General features: G+C 43.4%; 2 protein-coding genes across 3 annotated transcripts; one reads left to right on the top strand and one right to left on the bottom strand.

Moving 5' to 3' along the window:
* On the bottom strand, window positions 1–16,956 carry BORA (BORA aurora kinase A activator). Of its 2 annotated transcripts, XM_081907323.1 has the most exons (12): window positions 16,819–16,956; window positions 14,732–14,902; window positions 14,062–14,168; window positions 13,832–13,877; window positions 11,724–11,805; window positions 10,665–10,730; window positions 10,143–10,199; window positions 8,449–8,672; window positions 5,901–6,054; window positions 4,902–5,479; window positions 1,904–2,035; window positions 1–728 (listed from the first exon to the last, which is right to left on the bottom strand). In XM_081907323.1, the coding sequence occupies exons 2-12, from the start codon at window positions 14,885–14,887 to the stop codon at window positions 639–641; spliced, it is 1,692 nt and encodes a 563-aa protein (XP_081763449.1). In that variant the 5' UTR covers window positions 14,888–14,902; window positions 16,819–16,956; the 3' UTR covers window positions 1–638. The 2 variants fall into 2 exon arrangements, with proteins under 2 accessions (XP_081763449.1, XP_081763450.1); XM_081907324.1 differs by lacking the exon at window positions 10,143–10,199.
* A 1,127-nt stretch (window positions 16,957–18,083) lies between these two features.
* On the top strand, window positions 18,084–23,124 carry MZT1 (mitotic spindle organizing protein 1). The gene is made up of 3 exons (XM_081907361.1): window positions 18,084–18,237; window positions 19,610–19,755; window positions 21,774–23,124. Exons 1-3 carry the CDS (start codon window positions 18,189–18,191, stop codon window positions 21,795–21,797), a joined length of 219 nt encoding a protein of 72 aa, XP_081763487.1. The 5' UTR covers window positions 18,084–18,188; the 3' UTR covers window positions 21,798–23,124.
* The last annotated feature ends 3,927 nt before the right edge of the window (window positions 23,125–27,051 follow it).

The raw sequence follows: 27,051 nt of genomic DNA, 5'->3' as shown, positions 1-27,051 counted from the left end.
CTGGGTGTGAAGACTTTATTACATTTGATTAACAATTCATTCCAAAATTGGAGGGGGCAGGGAGAGAATAAAATACGCAATTGGTGTTCACTAATATGTAAAAAGACCAACACCCACCCAATGACCATTAGGAAACAATGCACTGTATTATAGTGGATACGATACACTTCTGACAAGATTTTAAAAGTAAAAATGCAATCATCATCTACAACTACAACTCATTTTCATAGCAAGCAAACAACGCGAGGAAATTTCTACTGTTGGTGCTTATAATTTTTCATTGCACGATTCTGTATGTTTTTTTCCTGAAGTGCCTTTTGCAAGAACTGAATCTCCACATGGAGGATATGTGCATGTCTCTGGTGTGGTAAACCTTTTCTTGTGGAAATCATGAACAGCCACGCCACCACAAAGCAGCATCTCAATTCAGTTCTGCCTACACCCCAGCTACCAGGGGCCTGTATGATCAGGCCTTAGGGTTATCAGGAGTCATTTTCACATGCTCTGTTCTCAACAATCCTCCTGATAGTGGAAAGCAGTTGTGCCAGTCAAGTCTTCCTCCCATGCATCTCAAAAACCCCACTTAAGCGTCACGGTGAACAGTTGCTCCGCAGAAAGCATATAAGCGGATGTGCATATCACTTTGTCCGCGGCATTTCTACAAGATGGTTTCTGGATTGAGTAACAGGCTCATTTTCAGTCCAAAAGTTAGGAGTGGCTTTTCCTTGCTTGAGAAGGAGAGAGAAAATACAAGGGCACACAATTAGATTTATTCCAGGAAGCCCAAAGGAATTGGCTCTCTGCAACATTTAAAGCAGCAGCTGTCCTGACCACTCCCTTTCAACCAGTTTAATCAGGGAAGAACGCAGCAGCTAACTAAGGACCAAGCCAATAGACCATCGCTTCTCTGTGAGGTTTATCAAGGTGGAAAGTATGGGAGAACTTCAGTGCTGCTTCAGAGTCACATCACGTGAAACAGCTCCAGTATACCTGAAGGAGCGTCGCTACCCCATCGTTCTGCCCGGACACTGAGGTCCAACGCCGAGGGCCTTCTGGCGGTTCCCTCACTGCGAGAAGCAAAGTTACAGGAAACCAGGCAGAGGGCCTTCTCGGTAGTAGCGCCCGTCCTGTGGAATGCCCTCCCACCAGATGTCAGAGACATAAACAACTACTGTGGTACCTCGGGTTACATACGCTTCAGGTTACAGACTCCGCTAACCCAGAAATAGTACATCGGGTTAAGAACTTTGCTTCAGGATGAGAACAGAAATCGTGCTCTGGCAGCAGCGGGAGGCCTCATTAGCTAAAGTGGTGCTTCAGGTTAAGAACAGTTTCAGGTTAAGAACAGATCTCCAGAACGAATTAAGTTCTTAACCCGGGGTACCACTGTACCAGACTTTCAGAAGACATCTGAAGGCAGCCCTGTTTAGGGAAGCTTTTAATGTTTAATAGACTACTGTATTTTAATATTTGTTGGAAGCTGCCCAGAGTGGCTGGGGAAACCCAGCCAGATGGGCGGGGTATTCTTATTCTTATATTTGATTAAAATGAATGTGCTGGGGGCAGAGTGCAGCTACACTAACTGCAAGGATAAAACTGGGAGGAACAAAAATAATTCAGAACTGTTAAGAATGTTACTACACAGGTGGGCAGTATTATTAGTTTTACAGTTTTTTAAATCCACTAGATGTCTCAGGCTGAAAAATCCTATACTCCACAGGGAGTTAAATTCTCATATACTTTTCTAGGACTGCCAAATAGACATGCACAGACTTTCTTTGCCATCGGTCTGGCTTCAGAGATTTCAAGAGGCCCCTCTCACACACTTGCAGTCGTGTCTCTGGAAGCGTAAGGGCTAGAAACCTACACAAAAAACACATTCGAAACCAGATACCACTCCTACCTTTGTTTTGTAAACATTAAATTTCTTCCGAGTCTCACAAACATGGGTGTCATTGTCTCGGCAACTCGTCTCCGATGCAGCTGTGTCCATCAGACTGCTAGTACAAGTCTGAGTGCTGTAACCACTGTCCGCCTGGCAAAAAGAAATGAGAGAAGAGAAGTGATATTCATCAGTTTCTAAAAAGCAGTGAGAAGATGGAGAAATTGCAGCATACCAAAAGACAAAAACCTAGCATTGCCATCACCCTGATAAGACAAGATGACTTGGCAGAACAGAAGTCCATCGCCTTCGCCGGTCCAAACCAAGCCACAAATGGGAAGCTCAAGAAGAAGAAAGCTTGTTTTCTTCCATTTCACACAGAACAAGCCACAACAAATTGTCCGTTGATGTACTGGAAGCCCACAACTTACCGTATTTTTCGCTCCATAGGGCGCACCGGACCATAGGGTGCACCTAGTTTTTAGGGGTGGGGAAATAAAGAAAACAAAATTTATTCCCCCCCTCAGGCGTGGGGCTGGGGAAGCCCGAGTTTCTGCCGACCCCAGCCCCCAGAACAGGTCCAGGAGCGGTGGCAAGATTGCGCGCAACCTCGCCACCGCTCCCAGAGCTGGCGGGGCTGGGGACGGGGGAAGTCCGAGCTTCCCCCAACCCCAGCCCCCAGAACAGGCTGCTATCCGCAAGCCTTCGGAGCCGGCGGGAAGGCTTGCGGATAGCTGCCTGAAGCCTGGAGAGCGAGAGGTGCGCACCGACCCCTCTCACTCTCCAGGCTTCAGCGAAGGCCTGCATTCGCTCCATAGGACGCACACACATTTCCCCTTCATTTTTGGAGGGGGGAAATTGCGTCCTATGGAGCGAAAAATATGGTATTACGGTTTACGTTCCGGGGATTGCACCTACAGCCAAAACTGCTTATAGCCAAAACACATTGGGTTTGACGGTGGGTGGGATTGGCAAAGTCGTTTTCCTCAGAACCTTGCCTCCTTTCAATTCCACTTTTATTTTTAGCTACACACATAAACCCGAATGTGCACAACTTAAATGTGCATACGTTGTGGCCTTACTGTACATGGAAGCGTCCCTAGGAGAAATATTCTTGGCTAAAGGATTTCCTCCAGTGTCTCTGCCTAAGCATAGCACAGCCACAAGATTACCACTGAAAAGGGTCACCCAAAAAACTATGGATATAGCCACAGCTAAGGAGACAATCTGCTTGCATTTTTAACATAACCTTACAACTGAATAGTTCAGGCATAAGAATGCAGTGTTCTCTGGCAGCTTTTGTCTTTTTCCCTCCCTTGAACCGTGTGTTACAAGAATAATTTAACTTTTAGAACTGGTGTCCTAAATTTGCTTGTTTTCCGCCTCTATGCCCTCTCCCATTTCTTTGTGTCCTCACAAACACACCAACACTCTCCACCTCATTCATATATTTTGCGTAGAGGGGTTCCTGAGATCAAGGAACACGATTCTGTTTATGCATGGATACAACAGGACTCCATTTTGAATCAAGATGGCTGACTGGATTCCTGAGTAACGCCAGGTACAAGGCTGCTAGTTTCCTACAGGGAATGTGTGTCTCTTCCTATGCGTACATACACATCTAGAAAAATACATGGATCCCAGCAAGTCTCCAAGGGAAAAGATTACTGAAAATAATAATTCTGCTGAATAACAACAGCACTGTTTTCAGCAGCCAGCCAGCCAGCCAGCCACCTTCAAGCAGAGCAAGCAGAGCATGAAAAACAACGACCCCCCCCCCTTTGGCTAAAGGTATACTGGTGCTGAACATGGGAGTTTCCATTTAGATGTAGCATGAATAGCAGCTGCTGGAAGGCTGGACATGGGGAACCTGTGGCACTCAAGATGTTGCTGGGCATTGGTGGGAGTTGAGAGTCCAGCAACATTTGGAGGGCCACAGGTTAGAATCATAGAGTTGGAAGAGACCACAAGGGCCATCGAGTCCAACCCCCTGCCAAGCACGAAACACCATCAGAGCACTCCTGACATATGGTTGTCAAGCCTCTGCTTAAAGACCTCCAAAGAAGGAGACTCCACCACATTCCTTGGCAGCAAATTCCAGTCGAACAGCTCTTACTGTCAGGAAGTTCTTCCTAATGTTTAGGTGGAATCTTCTTTCTTGTAGTTTGGATCCATTGCTCCATGTCCGCTTCTCTGGAGCAGCAGAAAACAGCCTTTCTCCTCCTCTATGTGACATCCTTTTATATATTTGAACATGGCTATCATATCACCCCTAAAACCTCCTCTTTTCCAGGCTAAACATACCCAGCTCCCTTAGCCGTTCCTCATAAGGCATCGTTTCCAGGCCTTTGACCATTTTGGTTGCCCTCTTCTGGACACGTTCCAGTTTGTCAGTGTCCTTCTAGGGGTTCCCATCCCCTAGCCGTACAGACAGGGTTTCCAGCATATACCGCATTTTTCGCTGTATAGGACGCACCCGACCATAGGACGCACCTTGTTTTAGAGGGGGAGAACAAGAAAAATAAATAAATCTCCCCCTCTCTGCTCAGCGCCCCTTCAGCGAAGCGGCAGGAGAAACGGAGCCCCTTCCATTTCTCCTCCCGCTTCGCTGAAGGGGTGCTGCACAGCTCTCCCTCTCTGCTGAAGCCAGGAGAGTCTTGCTCTCTGGAGGCTTCAGGTTCCTTTCGCTGAAGCCAGGAGAGCAAGACTCTCCTGGCTTCAGGGGGCTATCCATGAAGCCAAGGAGTGCAGCAGGAGTTCCCGCTGCACTCCGAAGGCTTCAGGCAGCTTCGCATTGCTTTCGCTGAAGCCAAGGAGCCTGCATTTGCTCCATAAGATGCACCCACATTTCCCCTTAATTTTTGGAGGGGGAAAAGTGTGTCTTATAGAACGAAAAATACAGTATCCAAGATGGCACCCTCACTAAATTTGAGAGACCACAATGGACCCAAGGTATGAAGATACAGTTCCAAGTGTGCAGGGCCCAGAATGCCTAAAAAAATCAAGGCAGTAGCCTTACCTGCATGCTACTGCTCTCGCAGGGACTGGCGCTGCTTTCAGCTAGAGGCGACATGCACATACAAGAACTTTCAATACTGAAGCCAGCCATTGGCGCGCCACTATTCTCCGCCAATCCCTTTACCAAGTTCTCGTCCAACATCTCCGGATCAACCATATCCACCGTATAGTTTTCCTTGAAACTGCCCGGGTCGTGGAGAAATGTCAGCCCTTCCTTGCAGGCTTCAGGCACGTCTGGTGAGATCGACACCCGGGCAACCACCAAATGGGTGCTATGCGCAAACGCATCCCCGTTCAACGGGTGCAGGTTGACCTTCGATTCTGCTGGCAAGGACGTTTCTGCGGGCAAAGCCTTGGCTCCCTCCTCCTGCCCTTCGCTCAAACTTTCAGGTGCCAAAGGCAGACAAACGAGGGAGCTCTGATAAAATGTCGTTCCTCTGCGAGCCACAAGTCTCATGGGGGAACAACTTTTTAATGGAGAGCATTCTGTGTAGGAATTCCTGGTCGCGGCAGGAGTTAGTCGGCAGGAGTTAGAAACAGAAGGAATGTCCGGGGAGCGAAAAGTAAATTGTCTTTGATCTGCATTTGGGGAAAGGAGGTGGGGGGGGGGGGACGGGGAGAAACATGAATAGATAATAAGTGAAACTGCTTCAAAACAGTAAATTCCTAAAGGAGACTGGGGGGGGGGGGGGGGAAAGGGTTACAAATATTCTGGGATGCAAAATGCAAGACAAAACAGCAACCACCTTATTGTAGATTTCAGGCTTCTTAGGACAGAAAAATCATAGGAAAACGGGAAAGCTTTCGGACGCTCAGGACTGTATTAGGGAAGTTTTCTTGGCTCGGTTCCAGCTCAAAGATGAAATGGTCCAATCAAATGCATATGTTTTATTAGGGTTTATTTCTACGACACTTCTTTTGTCCCATAGCGCCCCCCACCTCAAGTGGTTAAAAGCATGCAACAGCAAATCAGTCTGATCAACCAAAATTGCAAAAATACCTGACAGTGGTGTCTTTCTTATCTGAATGCCAATCGGGGAAAAAGCTGGAGAAGGAATATTTGCAGGACTCCTCTCTGGAAACGAAGGACTTGGCAAGCTTCCCAAACTGCAGGTCCTGGAGCCTCCCTGAATTGGGCTGGAGGAAAACTGGCCCTTTCAACATGTAAGAAAAGTTCCAAAGAAGGTTAAACAACAGTTGCACACCTAGAATGGCTCGCTCTCTTCTATTTCTATGCTGCCCTTCATCCAAGGAGCAGAGGGTTGTTTACAATATAAAACACAAAAATGCACCACATGGTAACAAACAAATGAATACCCCCCCCCAGTTTAAAAGGGCAAAGACTGGCTCATTAGCCAAAGGCCTGGGAGAAGGGGAATGTTTCTGCCTGGCACCTAAAGATATGTAATGAAGGTGCCTGGAGAGTCTCTTTAGGGAGAGCATTCCACAAGCATGGAGCCACTGTAGAAAAGGCCCGTTCTCATTTTGTCTGCCCTCCAGATCTCTCATGGAGGAGGCACACAGAGAAGGGCCTAAACGCCAGTGAAATCTGAAACATTCCTAGCGTGCCACAGCCCAGCTCTTTCAATTATTGCCACCAAATAAGGCCACCACCCTTCTTTCCAAAGTCTTGAGCTCAAAATTAAACACACTGGTTTGATTCAAATAGGACCTCCAACTCAGCAGTGTGTCAGAAATAAAGCAAGAACCACAGTTCATCAGAATACAAGAACTAGAAAACTCCAGCAGACACAGAAGACCTCTTCCTAGCTGTGAGAATCCCTGCTCAAAATTCTATTTGGATTCCAAGGGTTCATACACTGGACCCGATTCAACAAACTGATTCTGCTAGTGGAAGCCCGTGCAAGGACCCTTGACTAGTGCAGCACCACACCCTGCCCAAAATGTCTCGGGATGAGGGTAGGATAATCCCCAGAGCAGCATGTGGCGGGGGCAGAACTGCTTGCTCTGACAGAATGTTTGTAGTCACTCCGCACTGAATTCCTCAGTGTGTCTATGCACATTCCAAACTCATGGCTGGTGCCTGAATTGCTGAAGGTCGACTTCTCCTATGGTGTGGCCAAACAATGTGTACCAAAAAGCAGTTTGATGCACAAATTTTCCAGAGGGATGCAACAGCCACGTGATGTTGATTCAGCAAGGTAGAAACTAAATCCTCTAATGTGAGGCTAGGGAACTTGTGGCCCTCTGGATATTCCTGCGCTCCAACGCCAGCCAAGCCTGACCACTGGCTGGAGCTGAAAGGAGTCAAAGCAAGGATAGGAAAAGCTGTTGGGATTCCTAACGGAGCACAGTGATTTGTTTTTTCCTTCCTCACAAATAGGAACGGTAAGCACTGCGAGCTAGCAGTAAACCCCACAAAGGAAGTGAAGCTAACTCTTTATTAGCAAAAATAAAGGATCTGCACAGGAGAGTCAGGGCAATGAGCACGGCGACACATCTCCAACAGGTCTTGCCCCACGAAGCAGCTACCGAGACTGAAGGTCCCTGCCTCCCCACAGCTACCTAAGTCCCCTCTTCACCAAGGTTTTTCCAAAGCAATCTGAGACTGCGCCTGTATGTCACTAATCTCTCCTCCGTCCTTTTTAACGCCTCTCCTGGTTCTGGGAGACTGGGGCGGGCGAGGGGGGAGGGAGCTAGTAGCAGGAGGAGAGATACTCATGCCTTTTCACCAGCCTTCCTCCTCTCCTGCTTTAGCTTCTGCCTCTATTTCTGAACTTTCTGTCACAGACTCTCCCAGCTCACCAAGGCCTGTTACCTCTTCTGCTTCTGTCACTACCTCCTCCCAGTCTGCTCCTTGTTTTGTTTTCCCCCCTCAATTTTTTTTATTCATTTTATAACACAAATAAAAAACGCAGACAGAAAAAAACACAACACAAACAAATTCTTGTCATATCCTTATTTTTCCAAACATTGTTAAGTGGGCTTCCCCAAGTCCCACCTATCTGAATTTCATTTTACTTCATCTTTAGCAGTTTACATATATCATAAGTTTTAACCATCTTTTCCCCCCACACTTTCTTTAACCATAAAAAACTTCACATTTTATTACTTATAAAATACACTACCTTCTAATCCTACCGCCTATATCCACTTCCAAAGCTATTCTAAGATTTAAATATTAACATTATTTTTTTCAAATATTCCTTAAACTTCTTCCAATCTTCTTCCACCGTCTCTTCTCTCTGGTCTCGGAGTCTCCCGGTCAGTTCGGCAAGTTCCATATAGTCCCAGTCTGCTCCTTCTGACCACCATTTCCCAGGCTCTGAGCCTTCTTCCCTTGCGGATTCTCCAGCTACTTCCTCCCACCATTTCTCGGCATTCAACCAGCCAATGACACTAAACACAACTCAGCTGAAGACAACCACCAGCAAACACCTGTGTACCTGATCAGCAGCACTGGCCAGGAGCTGTCCTCTGCAACATCTAAAGGGCACCAACCCACCAAGATGCTTGTTTCATAGGCATGCTACCATACTGAAAGCGTCTGGCTTGTAGGAGCAAGATGCCAAGCGCAAACTCCTTACCGAGCTGGATGTATTTAGAGGGCTTCTACAGCGGACTGGAGAGATGTCAATTGAACACAGTACTCCAAGAGAGGCTGGGACATTGTGTGGACTCTGAGGAGAAGGGGAGAAGCTCTCCGACGAGAGGCTTCCGTTCTCGTCTAAGAAAAGCTTTCTCCTCAACGAGGAAGTGCTCAAGCTTTCCTGAGACTGGTCGGCCAATTCATCGGGTTTAAAATATTCACCTGAGGAACGCAAGAATCACAGCTGTCAAGGAAACCATTTCCACACAGATGCTGCAAGTCAATAAGTACAGTGGTACCTCGGGTTACAGACGCTGCTAACCCAGAAATAGTACCTCAGGTTAAGAACTTTACCTCAGGATGAGAACAGAAATCGTGCGGCAGGAGGCCCCATTAGCTAAAGTGGTATCTCAGGTTAAGAACGGTTTCAGGTTAAGAACGGACCTCCAGAACAAATTAAGTTCTTAACCAGATGTACCACTGTAAATCTAATGAAGCACAAAGGAGAAGCTATTACAAAATCCAGCAGCCGGTTTAGCACAGCCCTTTGAAGCCCTTAGGAGTGCATTTAGGGCTACTTAAAACCCATGGGGTATGAGTACACACACAAGATTGCAGTCGAATCAGACAGATGCTCTCCCACCCACAATGCACTGCAGCATCGCCACAGAGACAGCTGAGAGACAGGGCGCAGGTATTGCCACAAGTCTCTGGTTCAACTCTTCCTTCAGTCGCAAGCCGGCTGTGTGGCACCAGATACCCTCATAGCCTCAGAACTCTGTGCTATGGGGGGAAAGGAAGACCGTCAAGCTTTCCTTACACGGTTGTGGTGATTTCATGGCGATCAGAAATATGAAGTGTTCAAGGAAGGTTCAAAATTATGGTTTGCGTCCAACCAAGTGTTAATCAGACCCACTGAATTTAATAGAACACGCTAATTAATTTCAGCGGCTTCACTCCAAGCAGAACCAGCACTGGATGCAACCTATATATAAACAACTACAGTGGTGCCCCGCAAGACGAACGCCTCACAAGACGGAAAACCCGCTAGACGAAAGGGTTTTCCGTTTTGGAGGTGCTTCGCAAAACGAATTTCCCTATGGGTTGCTTCGCAAGACGAAAAAATCTTGCGAGGCCCCGCGGTTCCCCCCCCTTTTCCTAAGCCGCTTAACAGCTGATCGCTAGAAGCCGCTAGACCGCTGTAGCGCTAATCCGCTAAGCTGTCAATGGGCTTGCTTCGCAAGACAAAAAAACCGCTAGACGAAGAGAATCGCGGAACGGATTCTTTTCGTCTTGCGAGGCACCACTGTAGAACCAATGAAAAAGGTGTTGCAGCATAGAGAGCTCTGGCTCATAGTTTCTACCATATTTCATTCATTTCTCCCTCTCACCTGGTTTCTGTCTCCCCTTCCCCAAAACCACTCAGCACTTCATGGCCATGAATTACACTCAGAGCTCAGAGAGTTTTGCGACCCCTTCTTATTTCCTGAAGATGTTTTGTAGTTCCTCAAAACTTGGGGCTTCCCCTGAGTGTGGCAGTGCCTTCTCATAAGCAATGGCGCCCAAGACTAGACAGCAGGAACAGAGGGAACGATGACATTACCATTGCCACCATCACCTCACGAAAACTCCTATCGTACCCATTTCTACAGAGACTGGATCTAGATGAGCAGTTTCCCCCACATTACCTACCTAGTATTTTTTCTATGTCAAAATCAACAGGCAGAGATAATACTGTCTGGCAAGCAGCTGCAGAGAACAAACAGAATGTTTAGGGCAAAGTCATCAGGGTCAAAGCTTGAAAAAAGAAACCACCCAAAACATCACGACCATGATTTGTTAAGAATAACTGCATTTGGACATCACAACAAACTATAATGTGTCCCGATGAAAGCAAGCCAAGCACTGCACAGCACCCCCCCACCTCCTGCACAACCACAAGGAAATTGAAAGTCTTCATCTCCTTTTCTATTGACTGCCATTTGGCAAGTCGCCTGAAGCCTAAACTTTGGATACGAGTTGTTGGAACACACCAGTTTTATACTCTACGGTTTGAAGCTGTCTTTTTCCAAACGGGCCAGTTTAATATTAATCACAGGTTCTCAGGTTTGGATGGAATGAGAAGCTGTGCTCTGCGTGCAGTTAGATTGAGGCACAATAGACAACACATTGCACTGAGCAAGTTTCCCCTTCCTCATCTCGTTTCATACAAACCATGGTTTCTCCCAGGTTGCACGGTGATTTCTCTGCTAACCGGCGAAGCGGTACTTAGATCAATACCTGCAAGAGATCAAGTTCCCAGTTAAAAGCTGGGGAAACATTAACACAGAAACAATAGAAGAATCATTTAGCATATCCAGCACCATCCCAAGAATTCAGGGAGAACAAGTGTGCAGGAAAAGGAATGGGCTGTTTTCAACAATGTTCTGCTAGTGCACAGACTTCCACTTGGCACAGGTCTTCTCCTCTCTCCTTGCACAACTCCTGCCAGCAAATCTGTTCCACAGGTTCACCCATGGTGGTGAGGGTTAGGGGAGCACAAGGAAAGAAAGTCCCAATATGCTTGCTCTAATGGGACAATATTTCCAATACAGTGGTACCTCGCAAGACGAATGCCTCGCAAGACAAATGCCTCGCAAGACGAAAGAGTTTTCCATTTTTTGAGTTGTTCCGCAAGATGAATTTCCCTATGGGCTTGCTTCGCAAGACGAAACATCTTGCGAGTTTGTTTCCTTCTTTCTTAAAGCCGCTAAGAGCCGTGCTTCGCAAGACGAAAAAACCGCAAGACGAAGAGACTCGTCGAACGGATTAATTTCGCCTTGCGAGGCACCACTGTACACTGAAACTGGCCTGCCACCTTTTACATTTGGCTGCAGTTCAAATTAGTCAATGTGGCAGCTCCAAAAAGCTGCTCAGCTTGATACTTTTAGTATCCAGGTGGGAAATTGCATAATAGGCATCAGTTCCCAAGGACTTTGGGCACTCTCAGTAAGAGGGCTTAGTACACAGGTGGAGTTGGAGAATCTTTAGTCCCCGCAGTCCCTCCCTGACAGCTTCAATCAAAGGAAGAAGTCATGTTCCATGTCTCTCCTCCAGTCAAATGTTACCTGGCAAGTCATGGTTCAGTGTTGCGCAATTCACTTGTTTTATTTGAATCTCAAGAGTGCAGGCCACACAAAACCATGCCCAAGGTGACCCACGGAGGGTTCCCACCCCGACCTAAGCAGTTTGCACAGGAACCTTTCCCATTTTAATACAAGAGACAATACTTACACCGAGTGGAGTTAAACTGAGAAACCTGTTTCTCACTGTGATCAGTCCAAGGAGAAGGAACAATGATGCTTTTGGTGAAGAACTAAAAAAAGGAAAAAGTTATGTGTTTACCATGACATTGTGGGCGACAGTCAGTTTAGAGCACAAAGGAGTAGCTTACTCCTCACCGTGCTATAATCCCTAGGAACTACAATTCCCATGATTCTTTGGGGAAGCCATCTATGGTGTGGGTGTGATTTGAGTGCAGCTTGCCACGTTGTCTAGATCTGATGATAGTTTTAGTTACAGGTAGGTAGCCATGTTGGTGTGCCGTAGTCAGAGCAAACAAACAAACAAACAAACAAACTCCTTCCAGTAGCACCTTAGAGACCAACTAAGTTTGTTATTGGTATGAGCTTTCATGTGCATGCACACTTCTTCAGATACCAGAAGATTCTTCAGCTATCTGAAGACCAGAAGATTCTTCAGCTAGCTGAAGAAGTGTGCATGCACATGAAAGCTCATACCAATAACAAACTTAGTTGGTCTCTTAAGGTGCTACTGGAAGGAATTTTGTTTGTTTGTTAGATCTGATGATGTGACTCATCTTAACTATGGTTAGCTAATAAAGCCAGCTTTGGTAACTATGGCTCAAAAATGGCTTGTTTGAAACAAGTCACACTTCATGCTAACCAGTTTCTTGATCTAGGTAACGTAAGCTGCAGTTCAGCAGAAGCAAAACCTTCTAGACTCCTCCGCTCCACGGCACCCCCAGTTGTGACATGCGAGAGAGGATTGCAGGAGCCGAAGGCTCACTGAGGCCAATTCCTGCTTATTCACGTTAGACTAAAGTTTGAGTGTTGCCACCATCTACGTACCAAAAAACATTTAACACAACCTCCCAGTTTATTGCGAATGCATGCACAGCTACCTTAGCACAGGTTCAATATACCCCACTCCAAACACTAGTGAATCAAAACAACTCATCACATAACGCCCACATTGCAGGGGGTTGGACTAAATGACCCCCTGGGTCCCTTCAACTAGAATTCTGTGACAGAGTTCTTTCTGGATGCTTCCACATCAAACTATTTGGTGGACTGTGTGCTGCAAAGTTCCTAGACAACAGGAAGAACATGCCAAACTAAATGAGATAATTGTGTTTTGTTTTTACAAACTTAGTTGTGTCAGGGAGAAGAGTAGCCTAGAGCCCTTTCCTCTGATAGAGCCGTTTTCTATTTTTTTATATTATTATTATTACTACTATTATTATTAATTGAATTTATATACTGTCCGATACCCGGAGGTCTCAGGGCAGTTCATTGAACTAAAAGTGCATTCTAAGTGCAAGATGCCTTTAACTATGGAGCAATATTGTAGTGCTACTAATAATTACAGTGGTACCTCGGGTTAAGTACTTAATTCGTTCTGGAGGTCTGTTCTTAACCTGAAACTGTTCTTAACCTGAAGCACCACTTTAGCTAATGGGGCCTCCCGCTGCCACACAATTTCTGTTCTCATCCTGAAGCAAAGTTCTTAACCCGAGGTACTATTTCTGGGTTAGCGGAGTCTGTAACCTGAAGCGTATGTAACCCGAGGTACCACTGTATTAATATTTATCCAAAGCAGCCAGCAATATATTCCAACAAAACATACTCTCAAGTACAATAAAATGCCATAAAAACAAACAAATAATATAGGATAGTGAAACCACATTTTCAGTCTTCACCTGAGGCCCTCCTCTAACTGCTCCAGCTTTTATTGTAATGCACTGTTCTTTTTCTGATTTTATGTAATGCCCTTAAAAGTTTGTATTTGGCTGGAGACTCCTTATGTGGCAGTTGACTAATGAATTGATTATTGAATAAATAAGACCAGGAAAAACCCTTCCCAGGTTAAAAGGCTAAAGAATGATCTCAACCAACTCTACATGCCACGTGATTCTTCTACCTTTTCCACATGCACACCCCAGCAGAAAGAACTGATACACTCCTGGGACAGCTTCACTATGTGATGAACTATCCGCGGAGACGAGGATTCAGGCCCCAAATATGTACACATACAGGTTAAATTATACTCCATGTATCGTTAAGATCTCTAACTCAAGAAACGATAGTACTGATGGTTACCTCTTCAATGGCTTTTTGTCTTTTTTCTTCCATCTCTTTATCTATTCTACAAAGTGAATTAAAAAAACGAAAACAGTACTGTTACTTTACTGCAGATAAATAAACCGACTCCAAGAAACAGAATAATCAGGGTAGCAAGCCAAAAAAAGTGGTTGCAACTTTTCAACAGGTCAAAGGAAAAAGACTTGAGAATCAGTTCTGTTGGCTGAATGCAGAAGAAGAAAACTGACCTGGCTTGGCTGAGATACAATGCTTGACGTCGTATATCTTCTGAGTCGATTTCCACAGGGTTTATTAAAGCTAGTTCATCTATAGACCATCGAAATTTTGCAGGCGTCTAAAAGAAGGAAGAAAACACTACAATGACATATGCCACAATCGACTTCCTTGTTTCAAGATAGAAGTAACCATACATCCCTAGGAACATCTAGTTCAGCCTTTCTCAACCTGTGGGTCCCCAGATGTTGTTGGACTACAACTCCCATCACCCCTAGCTAGCAAGGCCAGAGCTCAGGGATGATGGGAGTTGTAGTCCAACATCTGGGAACTCACAGGTTGAGAACCACTGATCTAGTTGGACAAAAGGTTCCCTTAGAGTAGTTTTCAAGTGGTATTCCGAGGAACCCTCAGATGCCGAATGGAGATTCCCATACAAAAAGATCAGTAACAGTGAGCTAGCTTCCATGACAGCCAGCTCTGCAATATTAATCTTAGATGTTAAGACATCAGTTCAGCCCCCATTCCAGCTCAGAAGATGCAAGGTCTATCTCTCCTCCAAGACCTTGAAGAGCAAACTGGTCAGGTGTGCATCAGAGATGTGATTTGAATGACCTCGGACATACAAATGCATGAAAATAAACAGAATACACACGACAACATGTGGCAAACCACAAGTCTTACCACAGAGGATATTGTGGATTTAAACACTGTTGGACTTGACACAATCTGCTCCTGCAGGTGGCTATAATCACTTGGGCTTTCAAAGGGGTTCTGGACTGCGAGCTGCCCAGGTGACTCTGGTGTAATCTGCATCTTGACTTCTTTTGCATCACCCATAACTGTCAGCTGAACCTAAGAAACAGACAAAGAAAGTACTTGCATTAGACACATCAGCACCCTACAGATTTAAAGCAAGTGTGCTTTACCGCAGGGATGGGCACCTGTTGGTCCTCCAATGCCCATCAGCTCCAGGAAAATCACATTGAAGAGCCAACCCAGACACTGAGGTCCAGTGCCAAGGGCCTTCTGGCGGTTCCCTCGCTGCGAGAAGCCAAGTTACAGGGAACCAGGCAGAGGGCCTTCTCGGTAGTGGCACCTGCCCTGTGGAACACCCTCCCACCAGATGTCAAAAAGAAAAACAACTACCAGACTTTCAGAAGACATCTGAAGGCAGCCCTGTTTAGGGAAGCTTTTAATGTTTAACAGACTATTGTATTTTTATATTTTATTGGAAGCCACCCAGAGTGGCTGGGGTATAAATTTTTAATTATTATTATTATTATTATTATTATTATTATTATTATTATTATTATAACTCTCATTGCAAAGATGCCCCAGATGCAGAAGGCAGAGGCTGGCAGGGCACCCAGTTTCAAATTTGCTTTGCCACAAAAGCTAGGAGGGCTGCTACAGTTCACAACTGCCTTGGCCCTTTGTATGAAACACCTTGCCCAAATACGCAGAACTCGCAGTGGAAGACTGCTATTATTATTATCTGAATTTATATACCGCCCTAAACCTACAGGTCTCAGGGCATTTCACAGTATAAAATCAGAATATAAAACCACAAAGTTCATAATGCTAGGTGTCTGTCCCATTCTAGTATAGCTGGTCAGTGATGGTTCTGCCAGTGGTGGTGCAATGGTTAGTATGGTGAACCCTTGGAGGCCACGGTTTGATTCCCTACGAAGCTCACTTGGTGACCTTGAGGAGCCAGTCGAAGCCTCTCAGCTGCACCTACCTCACAGGGTTGTTGAGGTGGATTTAAATGAGGAGCGTGAGAAGAACCACATAAGGCACCTTGAGCTCCGTGGAGAAAAAGGTGGGATATGAACACATCAAATAATAAGTAAATAAAAACAACGTGGCAAACGTGAAATAATTTTTACAAAGTGCTCTTTGTCTCTTGGCCTTGGGTAGCAGCTAGTTCCTTGTTTCTCTCCCCAGGAAAGAATCCCAACACTTCAGTTCTCAACAGCTGAAATGTGAACAACTCCCAAGAGATGTTCGCTCAAACAGTTAAATTTAATTTATTGATTGATCCAATTCCTGTACTGCCCTATTTCTGTACAGTTTTTTCATTAAAAACAAAACAAAACCCCACAAACATATATAGCAGAATACAGTGGTACCTCGGGTTAAGTCCTTAATTCATTCTGGAGGTCCGTTCTTAACCTGAAACTGTTCTTAACCTGAAGCATCACTTTAGCTAATGGGGCCTCCTGCTGCTGCTGTGCCTGATGATTTCTGTTCTTATCCTGAAGCAAAGTTCTTAACCTGAAGCACTATTTCTGGGTTAGTGGAGTCTGTAACCTGAAGCGTATGTAACCCGAGGTACCACTGTAATGAAGGCAACAATATAGATGTGGCAAGCTGTGTTTAATGCCGTGTTGTTTTTAACACTCGACTGGAAGCCGCCCAGAGTGGCTGGGGAAACTCAGCCAGATGGGCGGGGTATAAATAATAAATTATTATTATTATTATTATTAGCCGGGAAGCAAATAGCTGCAGGCACAAAGGCTGGGGAAACCAACGCGGATCTCTGGCTGCGGATAAGATTCCCCTCCTACTTTTGCAGGAGCAGCTCTGCAAAAAAAGGATATATTGAAGCATGGTTTGATTTAATTAATTAATTAAACCTTAATTTAATTAATTAATTAATTAATTAATTAATTAAACCTCTATATAAATGGCGCATATTGGCACCAGGCGGGCAAAGCCCTTCCAGGAGGAGGCAGCTCTTTTCCGAAGCCCCAGGAGCATCTTACCTGCCGCTCATCCGGACTCGCCCTCCTGCCGACTCTGACAAAGTTGCTTAAGGTCTTTAACTTCTCTTTCCCTGCCGGCCAATCAGCGCGAGAGACCTCGGCGGGCGCAGCCAATCACAGCTCAGAGCGGGAGCTCCCCCCGCCAGCATATCTCTCTCTCTCTCTCTCTCTCTCTATATATATATATATATTTGAATCGCTTCTCTGGTTTAACCGGCTCGCGTGGGCAAAAGGAACGCAGAGCGACGCGGGGGCGGGGCTTCAATTCAAAACGGACGGACGCTCCCATTGGCGGGGAGGGGGAGGAGGAGGCGGGGCCGCGAGTGAGGGAGCGAGCCAATGGAGCCGCGGAGCCCCAAGCTCACGCAGGCGCCCTCCGACAAGCCGCGCGAGGCGGGGCCTCGTTCGCACTAGCAGCGGGAAAGAGGCAAGGAGGGCCATAGAGGTAAGGGAACGTAGCAGAGAGCAAAACATCCGGTACTGAATTGAAAACGGTCCTCTCTGAACCATTGAAAGATTTCTTTCTCGTCTTTTATACACACTCGTAATATATTGAGCATTATATATCTATAACACACACATATATATATATACAGCATATCTGTATAGAAAAACAGATAATAGATATAATATATATCTATATTCTATATGTATTATATATGTGATATACACAAACAGACACATATATATTATACATGTTTTATAGAGATAGATCCGTTATATATCTGTGTTTTATATAGATAAATATGGTCTATATAGATATCATATAGATATCATATATATATAAAACCACATGCACACGCTTAACACACCCATATATATGATGTGCTTATATATAGATATCTATAATACAGTATATATAATTTTATATATATACTGTATACATAATATGCACAATAATACACACACAGCATATCTGCATATAAAAACACATACATATTATAAACGGGGGTATATCTATACATTTATATACTTTATACGTTTTATACAGTTAGATCCCTTATATATGTTATAGATCTGTGTTTCATATAGATACGGTGTATAGATATAGGTGTGTTATGTTCGCGCGTGTGGTTATATATAGATATCTTTAATATATATAGGGTTTTTTTATATGCCGTATATATCTGCTTTGCTAGGCTATGAATGAATTTAGAGGAGCGCCTTGGGCGAGCAAGCGGGGCTCAGGAGCCGCTTCGGCGCAATACCCGGACGTGGGGGGTGACACCTGAAGAGGGAGACGGCCGTGTCTCTTCGGTTCGCGCACGCGCACACCAACCCCTCCTTCTGGAACCGGCGTCTGCGTCGGGGTGAGGGAGAAGGAGAAGGGAAAACCCGGCGCTTTTGTTTGGCTTTTGCCCTTTTCCATCATGGCGAATCCCGCCGCCAACTTGAACGCCGTGAGGGAGACGATGGAAGGTGAGGGTCTCGCGCTGCGCTGACCGTTTATCCCCTCACACGACCCTGCTCGCTCCCTATTACTATTATTATTAATTATTATTATTATTACTTATTTATTATTATTACTGCTACGACTATTATCAGTGCCGGATTTACGTATAAGCAGAAAACAAGCAGAAACGTAGGGCCCAACTCTCTCGGGGCCCCCCAAAATGTTTAAAGAAAAAACAACCCCTGGATGTCCATTTCCAAAATATAAGATAAAAAACAAATAAAATAAAACCTACATACAATTAGAGCTTAATAATTATTTCACTCTTAATATACTTCTTAAATGTATTTCAGTTCAACAATTACTTTGACAAAATGCATATTTTGTTATGTGCAAATGGCTTTAGATACCTATTAGGTCCATAAATTGCCATATAGCATATATTAAACACAAAAAACAACGACAATTTGTTGTTGACAAAGGACAGCTGGACATGTAAAGGGCCCCATTGCCTTCAGTAGCTTAGGGCCTTGTCAAACCTAAATCTGGCTCTGGTTACTATTATTATTATTATTATTATTAACCCAGCCAGATAGGTGGGGTATTATTATTATTATTAATAAATAATACTACAAAAGTAGGCTGAGGAGAAAAAGAGAGAGTGCTCCAACCAGGGGCAGCCCAAGCCATTTTGCTGCCTGAGGCAAAATGACCACTTGGCCTAACAGTCTGACCACACTGGTGGGGTGAATCTTCCTTTGGTGCTTGAGATCCTCCATAGCACCCCATAATAGGCCAGGCAAGCTAGATTGGGGCGAGGAGATGTTGCTGCAGGGCAGGCCCCATGCCCCCTGCTTCTAGCCGCTTTACATACGCACACACCAGAATTTGCCGCCCGAGGCAGCTGCCGCACTCCGCCTGGTGGGAGGGCCGGCCCTGGCTCCAACTCGGAGTCAGGGCGTATTCAGTTAGAAAGAACGCTGAAAACAAATCATACAGAAAGCCAGGCTTGTCCCAACACTCAGCCAGGAACCAAAGCTAGCCTTAGGGGTTTCCACCACAACCTCTGCAGAGGATTGAATCTTAAGTACTCCTCCCTTAACTGGGCTAATCATAGACGTTGGAAGGGACCGCGAGGGTTATCTAAACTAAACCCCCTGCCATGCACAAATCTTTCGCCTACCATGGGGCTCGAACCCAGCAAAATATGCCATTAAAATTCAATTTAATTCAAATTACTAAAGAAAAAATAGTTCTTATATTTGGTATTTTACTGGTGGCAGTGAAATCACGTTCCTCACTTTATGAACATGCATTGAAAACAGCATACTTTTATGTGTACAAGAAATTGCTAGCCCAGTACAGCCGTACAATGTTAATTTGAAAATATTTTTTCAGTCCTGCTGGAGATATCAAGAATTCTAAACACTGGTTTAGATATGGAAACCCTCTCTATTTGTGTGCGACTTTGTGAACAAGGGATAAATCCAGAGGCACTGTCTGCTGTCATCAAGGAACTGCGCAAAGCCACGGAAGCCCTAAAGGTATGATCAGTTTTTGGAAAACCAAAATAAATCTGTTCAGAGCTCTCAGAATGTTACAACATAAGCTCAAAAACACCCGTGCACTAAGTCTGCAGAAATCTGCTTTACTTTCCAACACTGCACATACTCATCTTACTTTCCAAAACCACAACTTTCTTAACCTTTGAGACTGCATCAAATGATGTCTTCTTAAAAATAAAACAGTTTGTAGTTTACTGTTATCATTCATGCGAGAACAGGCTTTTTCTCTCACTTTTTCTATAGGTACGCACAGATAGCATGAATGTAATTCATAGGCTCCTGTAGGAGGAGGACAGGTGGGATATAAATTCAATAAATAAAAAATAACATTATTAGGGCCTTAATAATTGGAGAAGATTTTACAGTACTGTTCAATTAAAAATAATTTCCTTTTAAATAGTCTGATCTGCATACTCAGAAGCAGGTACAACATTTTAGTGGTGTGTACATCCAAACGTGTAAAGTTGCAGTTTTATAATATGTTTTTAGTTCTGGAAGACAACTGACCTTAAGGCCAGGGAAGCTATTTGATTGTCAAATTTGTTTTGAACTTACGGCACCATCACCCAAAATGGTTGCCGCATGCAGCAGGGATATAGTGGTGGACTTGCCCCATCTGCAGGATGGAGATGTTTGGATTGCAGCCTAAGCCTTATAAAGTTAGGTTCTGTTGTGCCTCAGAACATAAGTCTGTTGGAAGAAGTACTATCCATCAGAAGTTTAACAAACAGAATATAAAAATAAGCAGCACTGGAATAAATACTAATATCTTATTTGACATTTTGATTGAAATGTATATATGCTGCTGTAATTTATGCATATCCTGTGTTCCAAGTTCAAAAGAAATTTGTAAATACAAGAATAAAAAATTGTGACAGTTGACATTCTTTTGTTTAGAAGTTGGCAGTTTTGAGTTTATGGCTTTGCCTTAATACAGACTCCATAATACATGTGTCTACTTGCAAATCAATTAGATTTGTGCATGCCATACATTTATGCACATTTTGCTGTGGCATTTGTGGATAGACAATTTGATACCTTAGTTTTGATCACAGCAAAGCTGGAGTTACTGGATAGCTTCAGTCACCAGATACAGACTTGTCAGGAAGAGCAAGATTGGGATTGTTGAACACACTGTACAGTAAAATGTTCTTTAGGAAGGAAAGAAAGAATAGGGTTCAGAAACACCGAAAACAGTTATTACCCTTAAGAGTCTCATTGATAAAATCTACCTACTAACACGAATCCTTGCTGCATCTCACCCTTGTATGGATGCACTTGTTCCTTATTCCACCTGCCCACAAACAATTCAAGATAGTTTTCAGAATTGCTGATATAGTTTAACAAAGCAATTGATTTAAAATTAGTTAACCTCTGAACTTAATCACCTTCCACACACATGTACAAAGAAATAATAATCAGCCTTCAAGCAAGAAAGGTTTTGCCCTGGCTTTTGTGAACAGAAGCAAGCACTTGCAGACAAAGCACCTGTAAACTGGTGATGAATGTACCTGCTAAACCCTGTCATCTGTGGTAGATAGGGAAGAGTGCCAAGACTTGGTTCAGACTCCCCTTGAATTTCTCTTCCACCCCCCAGAAGATTGGCACACCTGTAATATTCCTCCTAAGCAGAGCTGCTATAGCAGTGATCACAAAAGGTTGATGGGTTAGGAAGAAGTGCTGTTGTTTCTGTCATTTCAGCACAGGTGGCTTTGTGTCCAGGCTGCAAGAGCAGTCTTTCAGTACTGTTAGTTCATCTGAGAGGTAGTTCATGGATTTAGTCTAGGGTACCTACCCTGGCAAACACACAACTCTGCTGCTCAGTTGCAGTGGCTCCAGGAAAGCGATTCCATCATCAACATCCTTTCAGCATCGGGTGAAAAATAAAAAGCAACACATTTTATGCAGCTACAAGCTGCCGTGATACAGGTCCATAATGTTAGTAATCTACATTTTTGTTTTTCACAAATTTGCTAAAATCAAGTTACTTTTTCTAGGCAGCTGAAAACATGCCAAGCTGAGTCTGTGGGACAGCATCTTTGGATTGAGGCGAAGCTCGATGTGGGAGGCTAACAGATGATTTCAAGGTCGTGTGCTGTTTAGGACTCCAGACATTATAGGTTGTGTTGGTTTCTGAAGTCTTCACTGAGAAAGAAATATAATGTAAAGGTGTATCAAATTTTTAAATATGCTTATTAACCAATGATGTATCTTTATTGCACATGATGTTTTGAAAATATTGTAAATATGCATTCAACAAATCCGAGGTGTAATTTTATTGGCAGTCTTTCAAATATTTCTTATCTCTGAAATAGTGAAACTGTACTAAAAATAACCATATGATATATTACCTTCATGTTGCAAAACACTATTGGATGTGGGGTATGATTGACTTTCTGTTTTAAAGGTACACAAAACTTTGCATAAGGTTTAAATAATATTTTCTATTCAGGTTATTTCACTAAGTTAAAAGCCACTTGCCATCTTGTGAAGAAAGTTGCCATTAGGCACCTTTGCTTTGTTTAAATATATCCATATCGAAACAAGATATTTCATGTATACAATGGAGCTTTTTACTGGGGCAGTGTGGTGCAATACGGTTAAAATTAAACACTGCTTGATTTCAGTGGAAGAGGTATGCAAATGCTTAAACATCATCCATTGCAATTAATAGTAACTAAAAGTGCTTAATGTTGACCGACAGGATTATGCATTACTATTATGTCATCTTTCTTATTGTTTGTATAGTATGTAATAACAAATAATAGAATATTATTATATAAAGTCCCTTGGAAAGGTTATCAAACTTAGTTGGGGAATATCAAATTACATTTTTATTTATGGGGACAGGTTGATCCTTCAGTTTCACAGTGGAATGTTCATTTAATGACCATGGGAAGATTGAACATAAATCAGGGGTGGAAAATGTGTGAACTCTAGCGGTCTTGGTCATCACAAGAACAGTTTTATGTGTTTAGTGATAAAAGATGTTTGCCTTAAGGATTACCTACACATTGTTTTTCTCTGTTCATTTTAAAAATTCTGTTTTCTAAGTATTCTGCTTGTATTCTGGATATTTAAAGGATTATCAAGGAAATAGTCAATGCTGATGTCTAAAATAGAGTAATTGGGTTTTATACTATTATGAAGGAGGAAGACACGTACACTCCAAGTTTATATTTTAAGTTGTGAAATGGCTGTAGGAAAATCACTTGGTTTTATTTAGCGAGAAGAGATGTTTCACAGCCCAGTTCTTTGAATTTATATTAGTAACATGACTTTATTGTTAAAGCTTCATGAACTTTCTGTTGCTTTATAAGAAATAAAACCATTCATTGCCAACCATGATATTTGCTTGCAGATTAGTCAAAAGAGTGCTTGGAAAGTAGGCAGTGGCAAGAAGAAATTAATCTAAAGAAAATGGGTGGTGGAGACACGAAGTTGAAGGGCCTAGTGCAGGTGTGGCTAGCCTGTGGCCATTCAGAGGTCAGTTTATACAATAATTCATAAAAAAATAAAAATTTCCAAGTGTCCGTAGGTATCAGGATATGGTGAATCCAGACCATGATGCTTAGACCTATCACACTTTGGTGGGAGTTGTGCAAACTCCTGGCTAAGATTTTCTAAAGCTACAATTTTTGGGTAGTTTGAAAATCGTCAGCTACTCTCTACAGGTTGTATTCACAACAATAAATAATAATTTTATGATTTATACCCCGCCCATCTGGCTGGGTTTCCCCAGCCACTCCAGTGGCTGCTTTGCACTAATGAAAGTGCTGTTGCTTATGCAAGAATGGGCACCTGATTTTTGGTGAGCCCTCCCTACCTAGTGCAGTATCCTGTGTCCCTCCCAAGGGTTGGGGGACCCTCTGGAACAATTGGAATATATCATGGAGGTCTATAATAGAGGTCAATATGGAATATAAGATAGGAAGAGGGTTGGTGAAAATGGGTGCTCCATCCTGTACCACTTCCACTAGTACAAAACCACCACTGGATGCCACCCTTAGTTCATAATTCTGCAGTGAAAATGCTTGTTCAGGCATGTCTTGTGTGTTGTTCCCTGTGGCTCTACACTTTCAGATTAACATGTCTAGTTGTTTGTGCTGTCTGCTAAAAACTGAAGGGAAATCCTTTGCCTGCTATTTCCCCTTGCAAATGGCATCTTTGTGCGGTATTTAATTGCCATCGAACAAGTCCTTGCTGGCTGTAAAGTGTAACAAATCCCCTTTCACTCACTGAATCTGGCAGTTATCTTCAATAGAACAGAGTTTTTGATGTGGCTAATCCACTTCTTCAAAATCACAACTTTATCCCTTAATATCAATAAATGGTTCATCAACAAAATCTGAGTCTGAAAACTCAGAAAGTTTGAAATTCTATTTACATTAAGTGTTCTGAATTATTAACTACACTGGCATCCCATTTTCATCTTACCCTGCTACCAGAAGGGCTGGAAATGATTTTAGAGAGAGTGAGATGCCATTATACCCAAAGTGTCAAGATCTGCTGTTGTGATCTACAACCCACCCCAGGAGAAGAACAGGTGAAATTTGACACACACATCCTTAAATGCTGCTTATGAAGACCCTTAAATAGTGACACCACTAGATAAAACTCAGAAGAGGCAAAGGCAATTTATGGGGAAGCAAGCTTGTTAGATTTTTAGAGAAATAGGTATTTTTTCACATTAACACCCACAACCACAAATAACTACCACCCTGAGCTCCTTGGAGAAAAAGGTGATATATAAATGTAATAAATAAAAAATCAAATTTTTCTCTGAAATAAAATCCTACTGTGTTAGATGCCACAAACTTTCAAATAACCTCCCTTTCCTCTCTTCATTCCTTTCCCTCTCATAACATGTTGGTTGGACTGAGAGCCTGTGGCAGGGGCTTATGTATAACACTTAGAATTTTGCAGGTGATTGATTTATAGTTGTTTTTAAGCATGTTTAGGGTTGAACCCCGATTTCAACTTCCAGTTTCTGATACGTTATAATTTGCATGTGAAATGTGCATTTCTTGAATAATTTCCAGAGTTTCCTTTTTGAATAATAGGGAGAAAATCAGTCGCTCATTTATGGGGATAAATACACTATATAAGTTCTCTACGTTCTGCTTAGCAGCCGTGTGTTGTGGGCAGCCCATGCTAAAATGTACTTCTTTACATTTTTTCTGATGACCAGTGGTTTGTAACAAATAAAGGTGAGTTGCTGGCCTTGCCTTGAAATTATCACAGGGATCGAGCCATGGAGGAACATGTGGCGCAGGATGAGCTAATTTTCTGGAAGGAGCTCTCCACCCTATCCCACCCCAAAATCTGGAGCTTCCTGTCTCTTGGTATTGTGGTCATGCAGTATTACTTGTTTTGTTAAAATCGGAACGTCAAAAATAAATGATAAATAATGCAAAGAATGGTCTTTCTACATTCTGAGCATCCAATTCAATTTCAAGGCCTAGGAGCTGTGTGTGTGTGTGTGAGAGAGAGAGAGATTCAAATCCCCATATTCCCATCTACAGCACTTCAAAAGGATTAGTATATTTTAAAAATAAAACACTTTAGCAATTAATTGCCTAATTCTTCCCCATTTTAACAGAGGCACCTGAGGAGAAAAGGTTAATACTATGTTCAGTAGATGTTTTCTTTTTAAAAAAGGTTAGGCAAGCAGAAAACGTTGGCTGTTGTATTCCACTAGATGGCAGCCAAACATTGACATCCAGGCTGTGGCGGGAGGCTGCGCTAATGCAAGACTCTGCAAGTGTATGAAGAACGCTGCATGGTTTTATTTGTTGTACTTAATATTTATTTTTCTTTTCAGTGGATTAAACAAAAGTCTGCAATGGCTTACCATGTGAAGGGGGAATGTAGGAGACCGCCAAACTGATTTATAATTTGTCCATAAATGATCTGGAGTTAGAGGTGAGCTACGAGGCTGGCAAGTTTGCTGATGATTCCAAATTGCTTAGGGTAAAATTAAAAGAGAAAGGGATTGTGAGAGGCTCCAGAAAAATCTCTCCAAACAGAATGGGCAAATGTAATTCAATGCAAATGTAAAGTGATGCACACTGGGGCAAAAAATCTTAATTGCTCCTGAGTTTTTTTGTTTGTGTGCGTGCGTTTATATGGTCTGAACTATCAGTTACTGAACAGAAATGAGACCTTGGTGAATAACGTGATGAAGATGTCAACCCAGTGTGTGGCACCTGTGAAACAGCAATTCCATGCTTGGGAACCTTAGGAACGGGACAGAAAATAAAACTGCCAATTTCATAATGCCACCGTACAAATATTTGATGTGACCGCACTTGGAATACCGTGTTCAGCTCTGGTCATCTCCCCTCAAAGAGTGATGATATTGTAGACTTAAAAAGATTCAGAAACAGACAACCAAAATAAACATAGGGGTTGGAACAGCTCCCCTGTGAGGAAAGCTTGCAGCATTTGAGGCCTTTTAATTCAGAGAAAAGGTGAGTGTGAAGGGACATGATAGAAATTTCTAAAATTACGCAGGACATGAAGAAAGTGGACAGTTTTTCTCCCTCTGTCACAACACTAAACTTGTGACCATCCAATGAAGCCGAATACCGGAGAATTCAGGAGTGCGAAAAGGAAGCACTGAGGGCCACCAACTTGAATGGCTTTCATGGAGGAATAGGCTGGTTTCCGTGGAGGATAAGCTGTTCCACTTTCACTGTCGGTGACCGTGTGCCTCTGCTGGGAATCGCAGGTAGGGGAGAGAAATGATGTGGTCAGGTGCTTCTTGGCCACTGAAAACGGCATGCTGGACTAAACACAGGACTTTCTATTTAATTTTTTTAAAAAATGAACGACCATCACCCCAGAACTCATTCATTTGCACTTCCATTTTCATAGCCAGAGCAAATGAAACAAATGGGGTTCATTCATTTCCTTTTCTGTGCGTATTAAAAATGAATGCACACCACCACCAGGGAATCCCAGTGCATCCTTCCTCCATGAATTGGCCATATATTGACAGATGGAACGGGAGGGGGGATCATTGTTGCACCCCTCTTCCAATGCACGCAGTTATGGATACCTCCACCACGGTGTCTCAATTCTCCAAGGCACACTTCAGACCCTTAATAGCATAGTAATGGGCTTGGGCATACAGTCTGGGAATCACTGCCATAGCCTTTTGCGTTCGTTATTCTTGGTCAATCACAATTTGCTTGCCATTCTCGCAACTGCTGCGTTTCGTCTTTCATGAGAAACGGATGGGCTGAGGATAAGGTTTCCTCAAGCCACAGC

This window comes from Podarcis melisellensis, assembly GCF_964234715.1.
Source record: "Podarcis melisellensis genome assembly, chromosome: 4".
Lineage (NCBI taxonomy): Eukaryota > Metazoa > Chordata > Lepidosauria > Squamata > Lacertidae > Podarcis > Podarcis melisellensis.
The sequence above is the reverse complement of the archived record's forward strand: the minus strand, read 5'-3'. Positions and strand labels throughout refer to the sequence as shown.

What these genes read in the sequence shown, in the direction of transcription:
- BORA (XM_081907323.1), bottom strand. Translation starts at nt 14,887, where the DNA reads ATGGGTGATGCAAAAGAAGTCAAGATGCAGATTACACCAGAGTCACCT. An exon ending in AATCCACAATATCCTCTGTG is followed by an intron (nt 14,169 to 14,731) that starts GTAAGACTTGTG and finishes TCCTTCTTTTAG; the next exon opens with ACGCCTGCAAAATTTCGATG. An exon ending in GCGAGAGCAGTAGCATGCAG is followed by an intron (nt 2,036 to 4,901) that starts GTAAGGCTACTG and finishes TCTTTTTGCCAG; the next exon opens with GCGGACAGTGGTTACAGCAC.
- MZT1 (XM_081907361.1), top strand. Translation starts at nt 18,189, where the DNA reads ATGGCGAATCCCGCCGCCAACTTGAACGCCGTGAGGGAGACGATGGAA. An exon ending in CGTGAGGGAGACGATGGAAG is followed by an intron (nt 18,238 to 19,609) that starts GTGAGGGTCTCG and finishes ATATTTTTTCAG; the next exon opens with TCCTGCTGGAGATATCAAGA. An exon ending in AAGCCACGGAAGCCCTAAAG is followed by an intron (nt 19,756 to 21,773) that starts GTATGATCAGTT and finishes TACTTTTTCTAG; the next exon opens with GCAGCTGAAAACATGCCAAG.